The following is a 21,855-nucleotide window of genomic DNA, read 5'->3' on the forward strand; positions in this document are numbered from 1 at the left end:
GTTTTTCTTAATCTGAGTAGGATGAAGTCTTAATAATCCTGAGTATATTAACTTCAGTTTCCTACAGTCAGATACCAACTTCACAATCTAAATACATCAAAGTGTACTAAACAGAGGTATGATGAACTGCCTATATAATTCATTTTTATAACTGCACGTCATCATTACATAAGTCCCAAAATTTTTTTAGCAGCCTGTCTTCTATTAGTGCCGACAGTACCGAAATTTACATTCTGTCAGAAGAGGGTGCCTGATTGATGATAACAAAGTAGATGAGGATGTCAGTTTCATAGGCTATTGAAATAAAGATCATCCAGTCCAAACTTGCTCCACCTCACTCCTTTCTTTAGGTAAAGAAACTGATTCCTGGGGAGGTTTAATGATATATGCATGTCACACTGCTAGTTCACACAAAGACAGGACCCTCCTGGCTCTCATTTCCATGCTAGTTTTATTTCACTGCCCTGTTTCTGACTAGATAGTTGGTACATGGTCGCAGTTCCATTGACTAGTTCCTTTTTTTATTCCATTTCTTGCTGTCAAGGGAAACTAGCTAATTAACAGTCATTCATTATCTGCTATTTTAGAGCATGGTTCTCTTAAACTGTCTCTCTGCCTCCACGTGGCTGTATGCCATAGATAGAGCCTTGGAGTAGAATCTGTTCCTGGCATGCAAACAAAACAAGTCTTGAATTCCAGACCAGTGTTCCCTGAACAAGTGGCATCTGCCTTCTGGTCCCTGGGTGCCATAAAAAACAGACTCAGACACTGACCTTGCCTGGTTAAGGTCATGGTTTAAATTAAACAGCCAGAATACAGAAACATCTGAGAAAATCACAGGAATTAACAATAATGAGCTTAATGTTTTGTTTATCATTCTATATACAAGAAATTTATGTATGTGATTACCAAGATAATTTGATAACATGCTGTATTCTGTCTTCCCCCAGCCCAGTTTTTGATGCTGTGATTTTTACCTGATTCTCTTTTTTTCCTTTATTTTTGGAGTAAGAGGAGTAGACAAGATTGAGGTGTATTGAAGGATTGGCTCAGTAGAATTGGCTGGAAAGTTGTAAAGCATCAGTTGAATTATTTTGAATCCTTCATTTAAGAAATGGCATAAACATTAGGATACTATGGTTACTTGATTGTTGTTAGAGAATACATGTTTACCATGTTTTCTCCTCAAATGCAGCCAAAGGTGAAGAGATAATTCCTGTTTCTATAATTTGTTGGATTGTTACAAAAATGAAGTATCTTTTTATCTAAGTTTTAAACTTCATGAGGTTGGAGAAATGAAGAAACACACTTAAAATCTGAATCTAAGGAAAAGCAACACTGCAATATAGATATGAATACATTTTCAAGTACAAGTTAGAAAGGTAATTAATAAGTAACATCTCTGAGAGAATGGAGTTCAGATTTTGAGCTACCTGTAGTGAATACCTTGATATGGATTCTGAAATGGACAATGAAATGGTCTAGAAAGTTTTGATAAGGGACTAAAATTGATCGATATATTTTCTTTTTCTACTGTGTTCATTCATTCCCAATTTCTACCTACCTCACCTTCTCATATTGAATCCTGCATTTTAATATTCTCTCTTCCAGCTTTCCAGTGACTGAAAAGCAAACTGTTTTGTGTAAGAAACCTTCTCATCCTTGCCTATTTGTTTAATTTGTGAATCTGACTTTAGGAGGAGGGATGGAGAGCATGGGAAGAACAGCGGGACTGATGAATGTTTGTGTCCCGGACTACTTTCTCTTGGATTTAGTTGCAAAAAGTCATTTCTAAAGCTTGTTCAAATTGCCCAGGTCTGACAGTGTGTTCTTATCAAGGATAATGAGATCCTTTATTAGTACGGTAGCAATTCTGCAGGAGTAATTGGGAAGACGCTTATAGTTTGATGCCTGTCACTAGAAGTTGATGCAGAGTTAAGGTGGAATAAAATGATAAGATAAAGACTGGGTTAGAAAAGTGATTACGACTGGGAACTTGCTAATCACTGACCTCTGTAGGGATCTTCTGGTTTATTACTAATCTCACTCACACTTGGCATTTTCCTATGCTGCTGCCTCATCATTCATTGCTGTGTGAGTAATTTGGCACAGAGTGAACAAGAGGAGGGCATAGAGAGTCCAGCAGCTGTGCTTGTTGGCACTAGATATTTAAATATCTTCAATGTAGTCAGCAGTGTGCTTGGCACAAACGTTAGCCAATAATACTTAAACAAATTGTTGTGAAGAAAATAGGCAAGCATTTATGTTAAAAACCTCTCTCTCTTTCCTTCCCTTTTAAAAAAATCTGTTAGAGTTCCTTTTTAGGCTCTTTTTTTCTTCCTGTAAGTTTAAAGAGGTTGCTTCCAAAATGAAGGTTGTGATTGTAATATTTAGCATTGTGCTAGGTTCTTTCAGATAAGAATTTCCAACTACTTTATAAGCATTAATTAAATTGTACAGGACTGTGTGAAGTACATGTTACTGAGTTGGCTTTACTGAAAGAGTGAGTTGGGGCCGTTGATGTTCAGTGACTTGTAACTTGGCCAGTTCACTGAGTGAGAGAGAAACAAGAGCCAAGATATGAATCCAGCAGTCAGAATTCCTAAGTCTCTGCTTAGATATACCCAAAGGCATTACAGATTTTCCCATTCTGTAGGACAGTATTTTATGTTTCTCCAGATGGTTAGTATGATTCAAATTGAATGACAGTTTTGGTAGTGTTCGTCCACAAGAAGAGAGGAAAAGCGTCTCTATATGTAAAGGAGTTAGGTAATTGATGAGTTTTCAAAGATACCCAAGGGGGAGGAAGATATTCTCCTCATAGAACCGTGACCAAATTCAGATTTGTGCCCAGATATTTAGATTTGCCTGTGTAAGGATTTTATATTGTTTCTTTGAAAACTAAATATAGAAAAGCTCTCATGATGTATTTATTGAAATATTTTGAAACATTATAATGTTGATAGTGACAGAAAGTGAAGAACTAAAGAGCCTCTTGATGAGGGTGAAGGAGGAAAGTGGAAGAGTCAGTTAAGACTAAATATTAAAAAAAAAAACTGAGATTATAGCATCTGGCCCCATTACTGCATGGCAAATAGAAGGGGGAAAGGTGGAAGTAGTGACGGATTTCCTCTTCTTGGCCTCAAAAATCACTGTGGGAGGTGATTGCAGCCATGAAATCAGAAGACGATTGCTTCTTGTTGGGGATGCGATGACAAACCTAAACAGTGTGTTTAAAAGCAGAGACGTTACTCTGCTGACAGAAAGGTCCATATAGTCAAAGCTATGGTTTTTCCAGTGGTCATATACGGTTGTGAGAGCAGGAATGTAAGGAAAGCAGAACACCAAAGAATTGATGCCTTTGAACTGTGGTGCTGGAGAAGACTCCTGAAAGTCGCTTGGACAGCAAGATCATCAAACCAGTCAATCTTAAGGGAAATCAACCCTGAATATTCACTGAAAGGACTGGTGCTGAGGCTGAAGCTCTAGTATTTTGGTCATCTGATGCAAATAGATGACTCACTGGAAAAGTCCCTCATGCTGGGAAAGATTGAGGACAGAAGGAGAAGAGGGCGTCAGAGGATGAGATGGCTGGACAGCATCACCAATGCAATGAACATGAACTTGGGCAAACTCCAGAAGATGGTGAGGGACAGGGAGGCCTGGCGTGCTGCAGTCCATGGGGTCACAAAGAGTCGGACACAACTGGGTGACTGAAGGACAGTGTTGATCTAGGTAATTTTTGACATATCCAGGAATTCTTTTTCTAGGTTAAGCCTTTATCTTTTAAGAAAAATAGTCTAATGCTGCTCATTGAAAATAGAGTGATAGGGATATCCCTGTTAGTCCAGTGGTTAAGAATCCAAGCTCCCGATGCAGGGGGCTTGGGTTCGATCCCTGGTCAGGGAACTAGATCCCACATGCTGCAACTAAGACGCAACACAGCCAAATAAATAAAGATTTTTTTAAAAATAAGATATGGTGATGGAGTTTTTTATTTAATAGATTTTGAATTTGAATGTAAATCAGTAGGCCTGAATGAACTTGAAATAATATTGGCTTTCAGGCAAATTGGGAAGCTGTTTGTTCTAATTTGTGCTGTTACTTGTGAAGTCAACAGTTATTTCTTGAGTAGTATCTATTCATTGAAATTACTAAACTTTGTTGGAAATTTTCAAGTACTCACTAAACTGCTGCAGAAATAAATACTGAGCCAGCTACATCTTCCATGATCTCTCTTTCTCTGGTCGTTTGCTCATAAAAATATTATTGGGCTTTCCGTGGCTCAGATGGTAAAGAATCTGCCTGCAGTGCAGGAGACCTGGGTTCGATCCCTGGGTTGGGAAGAACCCCTGGAGAAAGGAATGGCTATCCACTCCAGTATTCTGGCCTGGAAAATTCCGTAGACTGTATAGTCCATGGGGTCGTAAAGAGTCGGACACGACCGAGTGACTTTCACATGTGGTGCTAGTGGTAAAAAACCTGCCTGCCAATGCAAGAGACATAAAGAGGTTCAATTCCTGCGTCAGAAAGATCCCCTGGAGGAAGGCATGGCAACCCATTCCAGTATTCTTGCCTGGAGAATCCCATGGACAGAGGAGCCTGACAAGCTACAGTCCATAGGGTTGCAGAGTCAAATATACCTAAAGAGACAGCACGCGTTGGTAGGAAAAGAGCACATACAACTGGGGCAGGTTTCTAGAAACCTGTAGATTTGAGAGATCCTGAAAATTTACTGTCATATCTCACAGCTTCATTCAGTGACTCCTTGGTATTAACAGGATATCTAGTAAGATGAAAAATAAAGCTAGCAGTTAAGTTACCAGCAGTGTAAGTAAAGCACCTTTCACAGTGCTTTGCATGTAATAGCTGGTCAGCAAATTCCAACAGCAACCTCAAGACATTGAGAGTGAAGAAGAGAAAGTGGAAGAGTCCTACACTAGTGTGTACTCTAAGGAAGGTTCAGCAAAGCAGCTGGAGAGTTCATGAGCCCAAGTTGGTCAACAGAGTAAAGCCCTGTCTCCCAGAAAGGAGTGTGTTTTGCTTTTTGCACCATACTCTGTCAGATGTGTTGGAGCAAGTGGGCCTCAATACAAAAGCAGCCCTGAATTCTAGAGCACAGCAGGTGGAGCAGTTCCCTAAAGGACCTGACTTCAGGGAGTTAGTTACATCCCCCAAAACAGGAGTGTTCCACAAGGTGTGTTCTCTTGACTGGCATAGCAATTGATTTTTTAAATTGTTTAAAACATACACACACAAACAAATCCCCTCATTGGCCACACAGAACAATCTTGCAGGATGTTTTTATGCAATTTCTAATATTGTCCAACTTGTTTATTCTTACAGATATGAAACTGAGGCCCAGAAAGACATGAAAAGAATAAATATTTTTCTAAAAGGCACTTCAGACAAGAGTAACATCATCATGTGCTCTTTGTGAGAACTAAAAGCAGTTGAGTGAAACCAGCATAACTACGTTGTTCTCATATCCAGAGCCAACCTTGGGAGTAGCTGGGCTTTGCTGCCAATCATTTGGGGGATGATTTGTTGTTGGTCCCTCTTTTCATTAGGAATACATTTCACATCCAGTGCTAAATCAGTTGATTGGTAGAAGCTGCTTGGAAGGCTCAAAAGAGAAAAAAAATCATCTATTTGGGATCTGCCAAGTGTCTGCATATATGATCAGAATTTAAGAATTGTGTCCTAAACCTCCACTGTAAAGTAGGGTAGTATAAAAAGAATGTTAAGAATTTGGTGTCAGACAACCCTGCATTGTAGATCTTTCAATTCTTTGACTTCGGGCAAATTATTTTTCCTCATTAGTGAAATGGGGATTTAATAGTACCTCCCTCAGTGGGTCAGAACAATTAAAGCCATCCCTAGCTTTCATCTGGCTTATTTCAGTAGTCTTCTAAGTGGTCTTCCTGTTTTCACACTTGTTCCCTCATAGTGTATTCTCCACACAGCAGCCACAGTGATGGATGTGGAGAATAAAGTGTGGATCATCTTTTCAGTAGAACAGTTCTGAAGTCGATTGGATATCCCAATAGAAAAAAACTTGTTCCTTGACCTTTTAGCAGCATACAAAAAAAAAACAAAGTCTGATTTAAGTGTGTGAAAGATTAAGCCTTTAAAAGAAAGCTTAGAGAAACAGATTCCTAACCTTGGAATAGCAGAAATTCTTAAATAGCGCACACACCAAAGAATGTTAATCATATAGGGAAAGATGGACAGATTGGACTATTTTAAAATGAAGAATTTCTGTTTGTCAAAAGACACCATTACGAGAGTGAATAGGCAAGCTACATAAAATATATAGATACAGTAAAATGTCTTGTATGAAATATGTGTACTCCTACAAATCAGTAAGACAAACAATGCAGTAAGGAAAAAGTGAGCAAAATTGTGAATGATCGTTTTATAGTAAAATACCCAAATGTCCAATAAACATGAACTCATTGTGATTCACCAGTAGTAACTTGACTGCTAAAAATATCTATTTTTAGGTCTTCTGCATTAATAAATTTGCAACAAAAGAGCTAATTGTTCCACGCATCTCTTTACAAATAAGAAAAACTGGAATGTCATATTATTTTCTGCAGAGTTTTTATTTCACTGTTGGAAATTCTATTTTCTTAGTGTTATCCTTCAACAGCCCCCACTTTGGCTTTTTAGTGTTATTCTTAAACTGTGAGTGATACCAAATAGAAGGCAATCATCATGGACCTTTTTTTCATGACACTTTTTATGTTCAAAGTAGTACTGCTTTGGGCAGGAGTTGGAGTAGGTAACCTCTGAAGTCTCACTGAAAAATTAATCTCTGATCCTGGGAAAGATCATGTGGTCTTATTTAGTATTCACGATTACTGGGAAATGACGTAGGTGTCCTTTAATTCACCTGCACTTCACGGAGTTTCCAGAATTGGAGTTTACTTTTACCCTGCTGAAAATCTGAACCCTTTTAAACCAGGGTTCCCAAAATTGGGTGTGGTGCATTCCACCAACATAAATGATCTCCCAAGAGGATTCCTGTCATTTCAACTCTTTCCTCCACTCCTCTGGGAGTGGACATGCCTTCAATTTTTGAAGTGGAGTTAGTGTTAGAAATTTCTGGTCTTGTTCTTCCTACCTCTCTTTTCTGGGGCTTCCAAGTACTTAGCATAAATTCAGATAGGTTCAGGTAATGTGATGAATCAAAGATGAAATTTAAAATACTTTTTAAAGGAAATGAAATCCTGCATTTACATCTAGAAAAATCACTTGTATAAGTACAGAATAGGAAGGCTTGGTTTAACAGTGTTTCGGCTTTCTTTTTTTAAAAGTCTAATTTGTGCCCAACAAGGTAGTATGACTTTAAAAAAGCCAGTGTATTCTGGACTGTACTTACGGCATAATTAAATTCCAGTAGAGGTGTAGAGGAAGGCACATTTCCTTGTTTCTCTTTTGTTGTGTCTTTTTACATTTCCTTGTCTCTTTGCCGTTTTGTGTTTTCAGTCTGTACCTTTCTACTCTTTTTTTCTTTTTTCTCTTGCTGATTAGGGGGAAACAGCATTTAATTGCTTTTGAAAAAAAAATCAGTGACTGTACAATGAAAGATGGGGTCCTCTGTTTATATTTGGTTCTCACCACACTAGAAACTCCCAAGACTAGCTAGATTTTCATTCTTTAGCCCTTCAGTAAAGAAAACATGTTCAACTCGGTATTTGATTGACTTGTTCAATCAGTGCATATCGCTTTTATCCCTGAGACTGATTGTTCTCACAGCCTACAGATAGCGTGATCTGGGTCTAAATGGAAACCAATTTGACAATGCTTAAGCTTTATGTAGGGCAAAACACAGCTTATTTCCCAGACCCCTTTTGTTGGAAAGTCACTTGCCTAAAAGGCTGTATTGCCATCTGCTCAGAAGACCCTTCTTCTGTGCTCAGAAGATCCTTCTGTAAAATGGGTGGGTGGTTTCATCTCTACTTTTAGTGTAACTATGCATGCTGAATCACTTCAGCTGTGTCTGACTCTTTGTGACGCTATGGGCTGTAGCCCTCCAGGCTCCTCTGTCCATGAGATTTTTCTGGCAAGAATAATGGAGTGGGTTGTCATGCCCTCCTCCAGTTAGCTCCCACATTGCAGGCAAATTCTTTACCAGCTGAGCCACAATGGAAGCCCAATACTGTAGTGGGTAGCCTATCCCTTCTCCAGCGGATCTTCCCAACCCAGGAATCGAACCAGGGTCTCCTGCATTGCAGGGAGATTCTTTACCAACTGAGCAATCAGGGAAGCCCTGAGTATTACCAGATGGTGTCTATTACTTCATTCAGGTTTGAATATGACTCTCCTTCCTTGTTCAGTAGCCCTTATGGATTGTGTTAGCCCCAGACAATTCTCTGTCCATTCCTCTAGAACCACTTAGTATGTTTTGGATCTGGATCTCAAGACACCTGACCTTAATTGTGAAACTTGTTTTTCATCCAGTTAGGCTATAAGCTTTTCTGCTTGTTGACACCTATTAAGGGCACAGGCTCTCTCTCAGAGTGATTAACCCATAAATGTTTGATGGAATTTATCAAACTCAGATTCTTCTATCTAGTCAACTCCTGCATATTTGTGCTTGGGTTGGGGAAGAATGGGAAGGTAAACTTGCCTGTCCTCAGCCTCAGCTTGACTGCTGATTATGTCCTGTGCCAAAAGAATATAGGTGAAACGATCTTTTGAAGAGTTCTTTATAGACTAATATTAACATTAGTTTATGTTTCTGGAGTTTAGGCAAGCAGTGGAGAGTTTCAACTTGCTGTTAAAACATGTATGTTACTCCTAGGGAACAAGATGACTTAGAATTTTTTTTTTTTAATCCAAGAAAATTTGTTACAGTAATGACTGTTTCTAATAGTTTATATATCTTTCACAAACACCTGGGTAAAATAATGTCTTGAATCGGTAATTTGCGTTTTCTTAAACAGTAGTTATAAATCCTATCCAAATTATTGAAAATCTTCTGTCATGTCTTGAACATTTCTGTTTGGGGTCAGAAAATACTGAGGCTGATTAATGTATAATATACCATACAAGTCTAAATAAAAAGCTTTTGCACACAAAATATTTATGAAATACGTGTTGGGCTCAATATACAAATATATATGTAAATGCATATCTTTCAATAATATGTTTCTCTTCCACTAGTGTTGGGGTTCTTAAAGTGAGTCCAGAGACTCTCAAAATGGAAGCAAAATCAATGAACTTGGACAGAAAAAGAATTGTTATTTTCCTAGTCTCCAAGTGAAATTTAGCATTTCCTTAAATGAGGAGTGCCAATGAGGAATTTCCTTGAATGAGGGTAGCAAAAGAGACCTGATAGTATTTATGATTTTTGTCACCAATAGGATAGATATTCTCATTAGCATAATATAGTTGTTGCAGATATCTTAAATTGTCATTTGTGATTTGAAATTACCATTGTTAATAGGCCTACTTCTAGATCTTGTACTTAATGTGTTAATAATAAGGTATTACTATGCAGCACATTTGTTTAATATTTTAATAACATTAGATTACTTTTAATAGTACATATCATGCTTTATACTTTTAAAAACATTATTCTGAAGAGTAGTTCTGGGTTCAGGATGGGGATCACATATACACCCATGGCTGATTCATGTCAATGTATGGCAAAACCACTACAATATTGTAATTAGCCTCCAATTAAAATAAATAAATTTTAAAAATAATAAATGAACAAAAAGTAATAAACAGACTATGTATAAGAAAGAACATAAAACCAGTGAGAAGAGTGGCATTATTTTTTTTTTAAATGAAGAGTAGTTATACCAAAGAGGCCCATGGTTCATACATACCCACACGTAAATAAAACCCCTCTACTAGAATATCTCAGTAAAATTTTGGTGATATTTTTAATAGGTATTTCAAAGGAAATGAGATATATGTTGTTACTAGTAGTTCTTAAATTGTAATCAGAAGTTTTTGTTCTTTATCAGACATCTAAGATAAAATAAAAAGACATAGGATTCATTTTACTTCTTGAAGAGTGTTCTTGTGAAAAGTAATTTTGTAAGAATTAAAGATTATTGTCTTTTAAATCTCAGACATGATATGTGTTATTATATTTCAGGAGTACCCAGATTTCTAAAGTCCCTAAGAAATAAATAGTTTTAACAAGTTAAAGGTGAACTAAAATGTATTTATATTTTGAATCTCATTTGAATAGGATACGTGTCATTTTAAAAACAAGCTCTCAACTTTCCATTTTAGAGGAAACTTTACTTTGAAGTTATGGGCTAATATTAAATGACTTTCATTCTTTCTGGTTTGAATTTCCTCTGTGAAAGGAAGAAGTTTAAAAATTTAAATCGGTATAGGAAGTAAATTTTAAAACTTGACATTATTTTTAAACAGTCTTTATCTAATGGGTAGCTTCCACACAGATATTAAGATTGCATTTGAAATCTGTACTTTATTTTTAAAAAAGACCTAATATTTCTCATTCTGTTTCCTTGTCCACCTCAACAATTAAAAAAATCCTTACTAGTACAGTTGCAGAGAAGGCAATGGCACCCCACTCCAGTACTCTTGCCTGGAAAATCCCATGGATGGAGGAGCCTGGTAGGCTGCAGTCCATGGGGTCGCTGAGGGTTGGACACGACTGAGCGACTTCACTTTCATACATTGGAGAAGGAAATGGCAACCCACTCCAGTGTTCTTGCCTGGAGAATCCCAGGGACGGGGGAGCCTGGTGGGCTGCCATCTATGGGGTCGCACAGAGTCGAACACGACGGAAGCGACGCAGCAGCAGCAGTACAGTTGAATGAAAGTATAACAGTTATTTAGTTTTAAGTCCTTACTGTTTAAAATAATGTATAAGGAAGAATTTGCAAGGTAAAAAGGACTTAGTGACTATTTCAACTAATAATAAGTTGATAGTGTATTGTCATGAATGACAAGTCATTGGAACTTGTTTTTAAAAAAAAAAAAAACTTTATGGTATTGGTTTAAAATGTTACTGTCTCCCAGTTCTGTCCTGCTAGGTATATGACATCATCTTGGTTCAACAGGGAAGGGTGTGTGTCAGACTTGAAAATATGTAATCCTTTAAGAATTTCATGAAGCAGGTTTCAAGAGCTGAAATGTAGAATCCAAAACTGTAAGATATTATTTTGACTTACATAAGTAGTCTTACTTGTAAAGGATATATTTAAAGAGTTACAGATGTTTTCATCTTTAATTTCATATATTTTGCCAATTAAAATTCTTTATATAGAGCGTATTACTTGGTGGTGAGAATGAGGCAAATAAACCACATTAATTAACCTGTTTTCATAAATCATGTAATTTTTATGTGTTGGCCTGTAATAGGTACTTCATCAGTAGTAAACAGTAAGTGCTTCTTAAGACATATTCTAGTGGGCTCAGAAATTATATCCTTAATTATTAAAGTATTTTCTAATAACTTGCTTTGTTATTACAAGAATTGTTTTGTGTATCTAAAGGTTCAGTAGATGCCAAGTTCAGAGTTCTAAGATTTCTGTATCAGTTGGCCAGTTGAGTATGTCAGTAGCATGCATACATCAGTGAAAATGATCAAATATTAATACATGCATCTCTTAAGTTTTTTAAAAATTGTGTACCATATCAGTAAACAATTTTGAGCATGTCAACTATGTGTGGAGTTTTATTTAATTAATAAACTATAGTTTTATATAATCACGAGCCAATATCTCATTGTGTAGTGCACAGTTATGGTGAAGTTCATATAGCCTCAGTAACTTTAAATATTTCGGGTAACTTGTCAGATTTAATTTTTTTTATACTTGAAACAGAGAAAAAGAATTAGCTCTTCCATTGTTTATTTGTATTGCCATTTTTGATATTAACATCAAATTGTGATCCTTGCAGAAATCTTTTTAAGCAATGTGTCTATTTGTGAGAGACCGTTTAGTTTAAAACTATACACTAATTGAAAATTCACTTTACTAAACCTACTAAGCTCCTGTGTATTAAAAAGCAAATTAGCACTGCTGTCAGTTGTCAGCACTTTGAGACATCTGCTCTCCCTCTAGTGCTGGCCTATACCATTCCTGACACTTGGCCATCAGCTTTGGAACTGCAGATATAATCCCAACAGAATTCTAATTCTTTTCTGGGAAGGGTATACATCTGCATGAAAACTTCAGAGAAAGGTAATGCATAGTTGAATGTGTTCATCCTTTAATCCAGCAGTTCCACTTCTTTGTGTCTATCCTGAGAAACTCTTCTGTATGTGTACAATATGTACAAGGATATTTGTTTAAGCAGTCTTCATGGTAACAACAGAAAAAGTAGAAACTGTTTTTCTGTTTTTCAGTAGGAAAAGAGATCAACTGTCCTTTTTATTTGTATATTGGGACATTTATAGCAGCAAAAATGAGTGAACTAGATGTCTTATCTTTAATGTATATCTCAGGTTATATACCATGTAATCCCACCTGTTTAAATGTATTAAACACAGATAGTAATGTGTAATGTGTATTGTTTATTAGCATATATACATAAATATATGCTAATAGATTCAAAATATACATGGGAATCATATACCAGTTTTATGGTAGTGGTTACCTTTGAGTCTGGGGTAAGATGTGCACTATATTGATAATGTTTTAATTTTGGAGAGAGAGGGGGAAGATGTTGAGTCTGAAGCAATCCATTCTTTTGAATTTTTTTTTTTCATTTTGTCACATGACTGAAACAGCAGTAAGCTATTCAGATTTTGTTTATTGGATTTTATATTCTTGTTTATCATTTGTTCTCATAAATGGTCTAGAAGTTGAATTGATTGTGTGTCAGTCATTAAAGATTTCTATATAAAGTTACTTTCTTTGTTTTACAGGAAAAACGTCAGAGAGAGGCTCATTTTCCCTGTACAGCAGAGATACTGGATTACCAGGCTGTCAAGTAAGTTAATAAATACAAAATCAGTGAGATAATTTCTTAACATGTAAATAAAGACGTTAACAGATGAGGTGGAAATTCATCCAGTTTATTTCACCCTTTTTATGCATTTAATTTGTGACTAAATGTAGTGGGGTTTTAGTAATTAAACATTTTCTTTCTGCTCCTCTGTTTGAAATGGTTTCCATTCCATGGTTCACCAAACTGTATTTCTCTATCGTCAAAAGAATTTCATTACTCACCTCCATTTTAACTGGAGGCAAAGTACCAGTTACCTTCCTACCATCTTCCAAAATGCTGATTTCTGAAGATGATGTCTGTTTATTTCCTCATAAAAAGAACAGTGTTGCTGGTAAACTACAAGAAGAACATGAAATTGCTCCGTGAGGCTTGACTGTCTTGTGTTAAACTTACTAATGTTGGAAGTATTTTCATCATAATCTGTTACTAAACTCAGGTCCAGCTGTTTTCTACTTGAAAATCAATACCTGAGGAGCAGGTTTTGGTAGAAAGGAAAGTTGCTTTTGATCAGAAAGTTGACAATCTGGGGAGAAGGCAGACTTGAATCCCCCTGCCAAAACCAATTCTGAAGATGCTGTTCGACCATGATGGTTTATAAAGGGGGAAGAAGGGGGGAATTAATTTCAGTTAATCATTGAGATGAGGAATCAGAGTCATTGCCATTCTCCACTGCATGTAGTTTTGTTGACTTCTTGTGATCTTTCTTTAGAGGCAGTCTTTTTTTTGGTCACAGGACATCATGTGAGATATTAATTCCCTGACCAGGAGTCAAACACCTGCCCCCTGCAATGGGAGCATGGAATCTTAACCACTGTACTCCTAGGGAAGTACCTTAGATGTTATCCTGTTCACAAGTTTGTTCATAGAGTTTGTCCATGAGATTACTAAAGGGGAAGCTAGGGAGGAGGTCTCATGGTCATCTGTTACTTATTCTTCATCATCATTGATGTATGGAAAGAACCAGCAGGTGAGGCAAGGTATTTTATGATCAACACATGTATACCTGTGGCGGATTCATTTTGATATTTGGCAAAACTAAAACTAATACAATTATGTAAAGTTTAAAAAAAAAAAAAAAAAGATCAAAAGATTTGAAAACTGCTTGGGCCAAAGATAAGCAGAGCATGACAGGTGCCTGGTTTAAGGGTAGTTATAATATAGCTCTGCTAGTTATAATATAGCTTTGCTAAAGTGACAAGACACAAAGGATTTCCTGCTGAGGACAATTTCTTGAAAAGACCTCCTTGCAAATCTGCAGTGAAACCATTTTGAGTTTCCTCCGGTCTCTTTGACTTGGAAATGTTCTTTCAATTCTTCATATTCCTTAGCATGTTGCATTTCTACTAATGGCCATTTCCTCTGCTTTTCCCCCCACATCTTTACACTGAGAATCCTAAATATACAGTTTGCCTGCAGATTCCCATCAGAATCAAGCCAAAAAGCATACAAAGGAAAGGCAGAATACATTTAAGTGTTTTCTGCTGTCTGCATGCCTTTCATAAGACCCACCTTAACTTTAGACATGGGCACTTAACTGTCACAGGGAAAATGAAAAGTAAAGTGAAAGTGTTAAATCGTTCCGCTGTGTCCAACTCTTTGAGACCCATGGTTTGTAGCCCGCCAGGCTCCTCTGTCCATGTAATTCTCCAGGCAAGAATACTGGAGTGGTTTGTCATTCCCTTCTCCAGGAGATCTTCCTGATACTACTTCATTTAGTAACTATCCCATAGTTGTGCCATTCAGAATCAGAATACCTGTGTTCAGATCTCATATCTGAGTTACTGACCTGTGGTTCTAAGACAAGTCACTTAACCTTAAGTACACTCTCTGTGTTGACTTCTTCATTTGGAAAACAGAATTAGTGATTTTTCCCCCATGTATGTAAGTCTCAGAAGGCTAAACTGAAAATGAAAATATTTTGCAAAATGAATGTACCTTTTAAAATGTTTTCAATTCATATAACCCACCAAAAACAGCTATTCTGAGTCCTTAATATTATTTTTAAGAGACCAAGAAAATTGAGAACCATTTGTCTAATGTTAACACTACTTATAAACTTGAAAATAAAAACTATTGTAAGCTCTTTGAAACTACAACTATTAAATTATTGTTAATGCTTATATTAATGAGTTTTCACTTAGTTTTTTTTATACTCCCTTACCAAAGGTATCACTATTTAGTTAGAATCAATGGTTAGCTCCATTTATGTAATTCTCCAATTTTGCAAAAATGAATCTTAACTTTTTACCAATGATTAATATGTTATACCAGATTTAATTCTCATATCAAAACAATTATTTAAACCTAGATGCATAGCATTCTAATAACAATTGTTATCATTTACTGAGCACTAACTGAGCCAGGCATTGAATTACACATTTAATGCCCCTCTGTTTTTTTCTGTAGTTCCCCAACCAGGAATTGAACCCAGGCCAGCTTGGCAGTGAAAGCCTAATCACTAGGTAACCAGAGAACTCCCACGTTTAATTCTTTTAACAGCATCTATTTTTGCAGGTTAGAAATTGAGTGTTCTCCATAGGTATTTTGTAATTTCCTCAGAGCCATACATTTAGCAAGTGGTAGGCCTTCTAAACTCATGCTTGTTACTGTAGAATTTCTTACTTCCCTCTCATTTTAATTTGTTTGGTCAAGGAGGGGCCTGAGAACTTGTATTTTTAATACGTGCCTCAGGTGATTTTAATTCCCATGAACTGGGGATTATGCTTTGAGAACCCCAGTTCCTCTGTATACCCCAAATGTAAGCATATATGGAGTATTAAAAAAGGAACTACAAGATCATTGTTTAATAATTATCCTATGTTGGAGAGATCAGGCTGGCCCATGGAAAAGAGAAGGAGGTTATGGGAATATATAAAATAATGATATTGCTGTATCAGGAAGTTTTATAGATATTCAAATCAGGAAAATATTTGCTTTTGAAGAATTCACAGAAGCAATGCTTGAGCCCCAAAAAGAAAGTCCAAAATTGAGCACAGAGAAGATAATACTGCAACAAGAGTAAACAACGTCAGTGAAGACTGGAGGTCTCTAAGTAAAAGGTTTCCTTACTGTAAATGGAACAATGGCTTTGCTATTTATTACTGTTACTTAACTCTGACTATGCTACAGTTGCTGGGAGAAGTTACCGTGGATCACACCAGCTGATTTGAGGCCTAAGTAGTAAATTCAGGAAATTCAAGAGTTTAAAAAAGTATATCACTCCCATTCAAAAAAAAAAAACCCCTGTATTTCAAACAGTACTTACTATAATGGGTCAAAGAAAAAAAAAATACATGAAAACAATTGGCTGCCATTTTGTCTTACCTGTTCACAAGCAACATAATAATCTTAATCACACAATGATAATAGAGGAAAATATAGTGGCTACAAAATATTACACAAATATATCTAAACACCACTTTGAAACCATTTTTTCTCAACAAAATCCCCAAGGAACATTAACTTTGCTATTAATGTACATAAAATGCTGCTGACATACTGCAAAATTCAGGCTAATTTAATAGTGCCTGATGGGCCTTACTTCATGTAAAGATGATGTAATAATATGTTGCTAAATGAGTCTGCTCATATTACCTTCACAGCAATTGCATAACTGATGAGCCATTAAAAGGAAACCGATGTTGCAGTATTACTGGAAACTTGATCATTCTGCAATTGAATTTTTTTTTAAATTTAACATAGAGCATAGAAGCCAACATCTTTATTAACAGTAGGTATGGGGGCAATAAATTGGGAGATTGGGATTGAGATATACACACTACTATATATAGATAACTAATAAGGACCTATAGCATAGGGAACTCTACTGAATACTATATAATGACCTATATGGGAAAAGAATATAAAAAAGAGTGGATATATGTATATGTATAACTGATTCACTTTGCTGTATACCTGAAACTAACCCAAGATTGTAAATCCAACTATATTCCAATAAAAATTAACTGTCAAGAAAAACTCAATTGATATAATATTTTAATAACTGCTACCATGAAATGAAAAATTCTTTTTATGATTATGACTATTTGTCATTGATACCTCTTAAACAAGTATTTATTCAAAGTGCTCAGCCTAGAAGAGGCAGTGTCTTGTGTTTTTTCCCCAAGAGATTTAATTTTCATCAGAGTTAAGATATTTACCCTTGAAAAAATAGCAGTTAACTTTCAAAACTCAGTTAACAGTTATTTAGAAATTTACCCATACCATTTGTTTCTTTACCATTTTCTTTTTCCATTATAATCAATCCCATTATATACCACATTTGATTATGATAAAATGATGAGTCAATACATAAAGAAACAATGATAAACTGTGTATACATCTAATAACAGAGCTTCAAAATGAAGGGAAAAATAATTGGTACAATTAAAGAGAGAGATTCATAATCATAGTTGAAGATTTGAATACCTCTGTCTCAGCAGTTGACAGAATAACTAGACAGAAACTTAGTAAAGACATAGAACTAAATGAACCACTGTAAACTACTTTGACCTAATTGATACTTATAAAATTCTGTTCCCAACAACTGACTAATATAAATTCCTTTCAAGGGTAGATGTTACACTTGACAGGATTGAACCATATGCTGATCTTTAAATCAATGTCAATAAATTGAAAAAGCTTAAAATCATACAAAGTATTTTTTCTGACCACAAAAGAATTAAATTAGAAGTCAGTAAGATACCTAGAAAAATGCCAAATATTTGGAATGACACGGGCTGTTTCATTTAGACATGGACATGTCTAAATAACCCATGATTTTGAAAAGAAATCAGAAGGGAATTTAGAAAGTATTCCTAAGTAAATTATAATGAAATAAGATAACAAAATTTGTTAATGCAATTAAAGCAGTGCCTTGAAGAAAATGTATAGCTCTGAATACTTGTATTCAAGAAGATTGCAGTGCATGACCTGAGGTTCTGCCCTTTGAAGTGAGAAAAAGAAGGGAGAAAGCAGTACAAATAAGAGCAGTAAAAGTGTAATATTACACAAATAATAGAAAAAGCTAATGAAGCCAAAATTTGGTTATTTGAAAAGATCCATGAAATGAATAACTGCTAGCTAGACTAATTAATGTGGGACAGGGAGGTGAGGAAAGAACAGCCAGTTACCAGTATCTGAAGTGGCAGACAGATTATCACTGTAGGTCATATATACATTAAAAGAATAATAAGAAAGTGTTAGGAATAAGTTAATGAATTTGAAACTTAGGTGAAACAAGCAAATTTCTTAAAAATTACTTACTGAAAGGGGACAAGATGAAGCACGGGTTTGAATAGCTCTACCTCAGAGGATGAGATGACTGTATGGCATCACCGACTCGATGGACATGAGTTTGAATGAACTCTGGGAGTTGGTGATGGACAGGGAGGCCTGGCGTGCTGCAGTTCATGGGGTCACAAAGAGTCGGACACGACTGAGCAACTGAACTGAACTGAACTGAATATCTATTAATGCAAGTGAATTCATCTCAATTTTTTTACAGAAAAAGTTTGAGGGTCATATAGTTTCATTGGTGAATTCTTGCAGATGCTGAGGGGGAAAATTAATACCAATCATACACAAACTGTTTTAGAAAATAGATGACAAGGGAACACTTTGCACCTCATTTTATAAGGTGAACAACACCCTGGTACTCAAAATGCACATGGTGTATGTACCAGTGGTGAAAGAGTAGCTTAATTGTTGAAAATCAACATTGAAAATCAGTCATTTTCGTTCAGCACATTAACAGAACTAAGGAGAAAAATATTTTGAAAGATTTAGAAAAAGTATTCAACAAAATCAAATATTCATAATAAAACCTCTCAGGAAACTAAGCACAGATAGGTGCTTCCTCAGTTTGATAAAAAGACTTGTATGAAAGATCTCTAGCTGTTAAGTGTAACAGCATGCTTAAAGGTGAAAGACTAAATGTTTTCTTCCTGTTAGGAACAAGGTAAGAATTTCTATTCTTACTACCTGGATTTTGTATTCTAGTGAGTGTAATAAGAAAAGGGATAAGAATTGGAAAGGAATAAATTCAGCTGAATTGGCAGATGGTATGTCTCTGTACATAAGTCATAAAGAATCATCAAGAAAACTTCTAGAACTGATACATACTTTTAGCTAGGTCACAGCTTACATAGCCAGTCTAAAAAACAATTAGATTTCTATATACTAACAGTGAACAATTAGAAAATCAAACTATCAAAGCAGTATTGTTTAAAATGGGACCTAATCAAACTTATAAGCTTTTGCACATCAAAGGAACCTATAAGAAAAAATGAAAAGACAACCTATGGAATGGGAGAAAAATATTTGCAAATGATCTGACACACAAGGGCTTAATCTCCAAAATATACGAACAGCTCTTACAAGTCAATGAAAGAAAAACAAACAACCCAACTGAAAAATGGGCAGAAGACCATAATACACATTTCTCCAGGGAAGACTTACAGATGCCCACTAGGCACATGAAAAGATGCTCAACGTCACTAATTATTAGAGGAATGCAAATGAGAGCTTCAGTGAAGTACCACCTCACACTTGTCAGAATGAGCATCATTTAAAAGTCTGCAAATAACATGCTGGATCAGGTGTGGAGAAAAGGGACATGGTGGGAATGTAAGTCGTACAGCAAACTATGGAAAACAGTATGGAGGTCCCTCAGAAAACTAAAAATAGATTACCATATGATCCAGCAATCCCACTTGTGGGCATATACTTGGACCAAGCTATAATTCAGAAAGATACATGCACCCCCGTATTAGCAGCAAGTGCCTGCTATTTATGGAATACTACTCAACCATAAAGAAGAATGAAATAATGCCATTTGCAGCAACATGGATGCACCTAAAGATTATCGTACTAAGTGAAGTAAGTCAGAAAGAGACAAATACCATTTGATATCACTTATATGGAGAATCTAAAATATGACACAAATGCACCTATCTATGAAACAGGAAAAGACTCACAAGAGAATAGTGATTGCCAAGGGGAGGAAACGGGGAGAAAGACATGGACTGGCAGTTTAGGGTTGGTAGATGTAAACTGTTACATTTAGAATAGATAAACAGCAGGGTCCTCATGTATAGCTCAGGGAACTATTATCCTGTGATAAGCTGTAAAGGAAAAGAATATTTAAAAAAGAATGTATATGTGTGTAACTGAGTCACTGTGTTACACAGCAGAGATTGGCGTTACACTGTAAATCAGGTATACTTCAGTTAAAAAACTATTATTTATAGTCACATCAAAAAGTATAAAATACTAAGGGATAAATTTAATAGATTATAAAGCTTCAGCAATAAAAACTATAAAATATTGCTGATGGAAATCAAACAAGATCTAAATAAATAAGTATACTGTGTTTATGATTTGGAAGACAATATCATTTAGATTTTAGTTCCAGTGGGCTATAGATTTAATGCAATCCCAGTCAGACTCCCAATAGGCTCTTTATAATATTGACAAGATTATTGTCAGATATTGACAAGATTATTTAAAAGTTGGTTCGAAAAAGTATAGGATTAATAAGAGCCAGAATAGTCTTTGAAAAGAAGAAAGGAGGAAGGACTTTACCTGGCTTTAAGACTTCCTGTGAAGTGAAAGTCGCTCAATTGTGTCTGACTCTTTGCGACCCCATGGACTATGCAGTCCATGGAATTCTCCAGGCCAGAATACTGGAGTGGGTAGCCTATCCCTTCTCCAGGGGATCTTCCGGACCCAGGGATCAAACCCAGGTCTCCCGCATTGCAGGCAGATTCTTTACCAGCTGAGCCACAAGGGAAGCCCAAGACTTCCTGTAAAGCAATAGTAATCAAGATAGTGTAGTTTTCTTATAAAGACTGACAAATAGATCATGGAACAGAATATAGAGTCCAAAAAGAGACCCATACCTATATGGAAAATGGTGTTTGATAAGAGCATTCTAGCAATTCAGTAAGAAAGAAACATCTCTTTTTTAATATATTGTGCTGGAACACTATATCAATATTGAGGGGGGAAGTCCTTCAATTCTTAACTTAGTTCATTTGCTTTTGTTGTTTTAGTTGCTAAATTATGTCCAACTCTTGCAACACCATGGACTGTAGCTTGCCAGGCTCCCCTGATCATGAGATTTCCTAGGCAAGAATAGTGCAGTGGGCTGGCCATTTCCTTCTCCAGGGGATCTTCCCAACCCAGGGATTGAACCCGCATCTCCTGCATTGCAGGCGGTTTTTTTACCACTGAATCACAAGGAAGCCCTACCTTATTTCATAGATGTAAATTTGAGATAAATATGAGCTAAAATAATAAAGCTGCAAGGGAAAAATATAGATGAATATATCACTTCAAGACAAAATTTTTTTCATAAGATACAGAAAGTATAGAACATGAAAGAAAATTGATGAATTGAACTTAATTAAAATTTAAAACTTGTGTTCTTTCCAGAACACCATCAAGAAAAGGAAAAGAGAAGCCACAGAATAAGAGAAAGTATTAGCAACAAGGACTTAAGTGTAGACTATGTAATTATCCCTCATAACTCAGTAATAAGAAAGAAGCAATCTAATTTTCAGAGTAGACATTTACAAAAGATATACAAATGAGCACTCAGCACATTAAAAAATGCTCCATATTACTAGCTTTCAGGCACATGAAAATTAAAACCACAGTGACATGGTAATACACAACTACCAGAATAGCTGAAGTTTATTTTTTAAATTTTTTTATTGAAATATAGTTGACTTACAATATTATGCCAGTCTCTGATAACAAAGTGACTCAGTTATAGACATGTTTGCATTCTTTTTATATTTTCCATTATGGTTTGTTACAGGATATTGAATATAGTTTCCTCTGCTATATATTAGGACCTTGTACAGAATAACTAAAAAAATTTAAAGCTAAATTTAA

General features: G+C 35.8%; 1 protein-coding gene across 7 annotated transcripts in view; it reads left to right on the top strand.

Annotated features, from left to right (window-relative positions):
• TCF12 (transcription factor 12) overlaps window positions 1-21,855 on the top strand; it is a 396,425-nt gene that overhangs the window by 260,529 nt on the left and 114,041 nt on the right. For all 7 annotated transcript variants that reach the window (XM_070377972.1, XM_070377970.1, XM_070377974.1 and 4 more), the window contains one exon: window positions 12,872-12,936. In XM_070377972.1, the coding sequence (XP_070234073.1) occupies window positions 12,872-12,936 (65 nt within the window). The remainder of the gene's footprint in view (window positions 1-12,871; window positions 12,937-21,855) is intronic.

This window comes from Bos mutus, chromosome 10 (genome assembly GCF_027580195.1).
Source record: "Bos mutus isolate GX-2022 chromosome 10, NWIPB_WYAK_1.1, whole genome shotgun sequence".
In the NCBI taxonomy this organism is placed as follows: Eukaryota; Metazoa; Chordata; class Mammalia; order Artiodactyla; family Bovidae; genus Bos; species Bos mutus.